General features: G+C 36.6%; 1 protein-coding gene across 1 annotated transcript; it reads left to right on the top strand.

Annotated features, from left to right (window-relative positions):
* The first annotated feature begins 209 nt into the window (after positions 1–209).
* Positions 210–2038, top strand: LOC108669160. Its single transcript, XM_018156459.2, has 4 exons — positions 210–407; positions 631–717; positions 1096–1192; positions 1429–2038. The coding sequence occupies exons 1-4, from the start codon at positions 299–301 to the stop codon at positions 1652–1654; spliced, it is 519 nt and encodes a 172-aa protein (XP_018011948.1). The 5' UTR covers positions 210–298; the 3' UTR covers positions 1655–2038.
* The last annotated feature ends 593 nt before the right edge of the window (positions 2039–2631 follow it).

Below are 2631 nucleotides of genomic sequence, written 5' to 3'. Positions count from 1 at the left end.
TGTTAATTTAAAAAGTGGATTTAGATTTGGAGAATGTTCATCTGAGAATCAAATTCTTTCTGGGATGTCAGGATGGTTTGGGAGACAAACTGGCTTCTAGTCCATATTTTTGTTCCATAAACAAATTATTTCACTTGATCACATGTCAGAAAGATCTTTGAGCATCTCGTTTTGGAGATTTCAGTTGAAAAAATAGTGTACTAATCCTGATGTTGCATTTTGTAGGTATCATAAACAGAAGGTCTCCTATGTTATCCCTGTGTTTGTTGATAATTGGAATGTAACCTTTCCTCAGACCATGTCTTCATCCCAGTTAAAATTCTTTAGGCTCTGTAAGAGTCTTAATCTGACAAGAAACTACCAGGTGCTGCAAACTCCTAGTGGATGGCGGCACTTTAGTTCTCTGGGTAAGATTTTACTCCAGTAATTATAGCGTAATAAGGATGCAGTGTTCTAACAACATAAAGCTTCTTTAGTAAGATTTTGTAATAGATTAGTAATAATGCATCAACAATAAAGGTAAATATGGAAACTAATTAGACCTGAAAATCGATTTATTTTATATAAACTTTTAGATGAACTGATCTAACACCATCAACAGCTATCTCAACTCTGTCCCATTCTTTTCAGGAAAACAGATTCTGAAACCAGTTGTGGATTCTAATGATTCTCAGAGCAAGGAGAGAACTTCTGGAACAAATTTTCATAATGACAATCGTAAGTTGAATATTTTCATAATAGTAATTTTGTTTATTGGCACATCTCTCCATTAATTTATATGGAAACAAAAATATTGGTGGCCATTTTTTATATGCTAGCATCCTGCCAAGACCCTGAGGTCAGCAGTGAAAGAATTTTTTTAATTACTGATCAATTGGCATATATTCATTTGTCGATATCCTTAGTTCCAATAGCATTACTCTTACTCCACAATTTCACTGTTGGTATAATAAACCTGAAAGGATGTATAAATTTCCTAAGCCTTGAATGTATACTTTTTCTTGAATATGCTATAAATTTGTCTCACTTAGCTCAGTCAAGATTTCAAAGTTTGCAATAATAAGTATTAACTGTAACATTTGACTTCCCGTGCAGCGGGAATTCCAACTATACATCTGAAGCCATTTCAGAAACGCTATCTCCTCCTAGCTTTAAAACACAAGTCAATCCATGAAATTCCCGATGAACTATCGTAAGTAACGAGGGTAATCGTTCGACCAAGAAATGTAGTCAAATCGTGAATACTTTCATTTTTAACTTGACACATTTATAATCTTATTACATGTTGAGATGAAATGGCAGTGGCATGTACTTGTGAAAATGTACAGTTCTCTTAAAATGAAATGAGATTAAAATTCAGAGGCGTTGTCAATACAGTTGCATTTGATTATGATGGCAAACTCTAACTACTGTGTTATAAACCCACAGGGTAGCGCAGATCAACACTCTGTACGTGCGAGCGAGAATCACCCTGAATCTGATACTGGCGGGCTGCGTGCTGATTTTGTGTGTCATCACTGTATCTCTTGGCAAGAGCGACTCCGAAAAGGGAGTAACTATCGAAAAAATCAACCTCGATTGGCACCAAAAGATCAAAGCAGATAATGCGAATGAACAAGAGCAATCCAAAGCTGGTAGACCTGCTGAGGGTTGATGTCAGTATCCCCACAAACTCTTGTGCATAGAATGCTTGCAGATCAATGAACTTGCCATTCAAAAAACCTATATATATTTATAATACGAGTGTTGATTGCTAAAATTTTAATATTGTAAGTATGCGTGCATTTCACAGTTGATCTATGGGATATGCTCGTCGATATACCGTCGGCTTTCGTGTAATATATTTTGTCATTGGCTACAAATATTACGCTGTAGGCCTCTCATAATTAAGTGAAAATTACCCGTGTCTTATTGATGCACTACTGTCGTAATGAACAGAATGTGTAGATTTTAAATAAATGAACTTGGGACACTCTTTGTTTGCGTTGATGGAAATTACTGTATAATCGAATTTTGCATTAAAGAACCTTACAACGATCATGTTCGTTTTGTTGAATCGTCTCTAGAATACGATTTCACTGATGAACGTTTGAACTTTCATCGAATTGATTGCCTGTAAACCCTAGTGATTACAGTTCACAGATCCAGACTTGAAGCATTGAGCCATCGATTAGATCCCAGCTTCCTATGGCAGTTCTGATCGAAATCGATGAGGCAGCCAGGCGATCAAGCGTAATGAATTTCGGTACAGTAGGTTGAGTGTTGAAAGGCCCGCAATGATCTCTTGAGTTCTGCGACAGGGGAAATGACCTAATCTTCAACTTCCACTATTGAATTTAGGGTGCGAGTTCATGAAGTGATTTGGATTCAAAATGAATTGCGGTGATCCGTAGACAACGCCGGGAGATTGATTCACTCTAACGCGTGAAATCTAATCCGAACCACCCAACAACCCATTGTTTGGGCTGAAGGATTAGGTTAGTCTCCATCAGCTCCACAGACTAAAATTTTCATTTGAACGATTGCTGTACGACGTAATTTTACTTAAATCTTCCACTGAATCAAGTTAGTGTTGAGGAAAACTCAACATGCACTCTTGAATAATTGCAGGTATTTTAATTATAGTCTTAA

The sequence above is a fragment of the Hyalella azteca genome, unplaced genomic scaffold (assembly GCF_000764305.2).
Source record: "Hyalella azteca isolate HAZT.00-mixed unplaced genomic scaffold, Hazt_2.0.2 contig9713, whole genome shotgun sequence".
In the NCBI taxonomy this organism is placed as follows: domain Eukaryota; kingdom Metazoa; phylum Arthropoda; class Malacostraca; order Amphipoda; family Hyalellidae; genus Hyalella; species Hyalella azteca.
Note: the sequence above shows the minus strand (reverse complement) of the source record. Positions and strands in the feature narration are given on the sequence as shown.

What these genes read in the sequence shown, in the direction of transcription:
- LOC108669160 (XM_018156459.2), top strand. Translation starts at nt 299, where the DNA reads ATGTCTTCATCCCAGTTAAAATTCTTTAGGCTCTGTAAGAGTCTTAAT. An exon ending in GCGGCACTTTAGTTCTCTGG is followed by an intron (nt 408 to 630) that starts GTAAGATTTTAC and finishes CATTCTTTTCAG; the next exon opens with GAAAACAGATTCTGAAACCA. An exon ending in GAAATTCCCGATGAACTATC is followed by an intron (nt 1,193 to 1,428) that starts GTAAGTAACGAG and finishes ATAAACCCACAG; the next exon opens with GGTAGCGCAGATCAACACTC.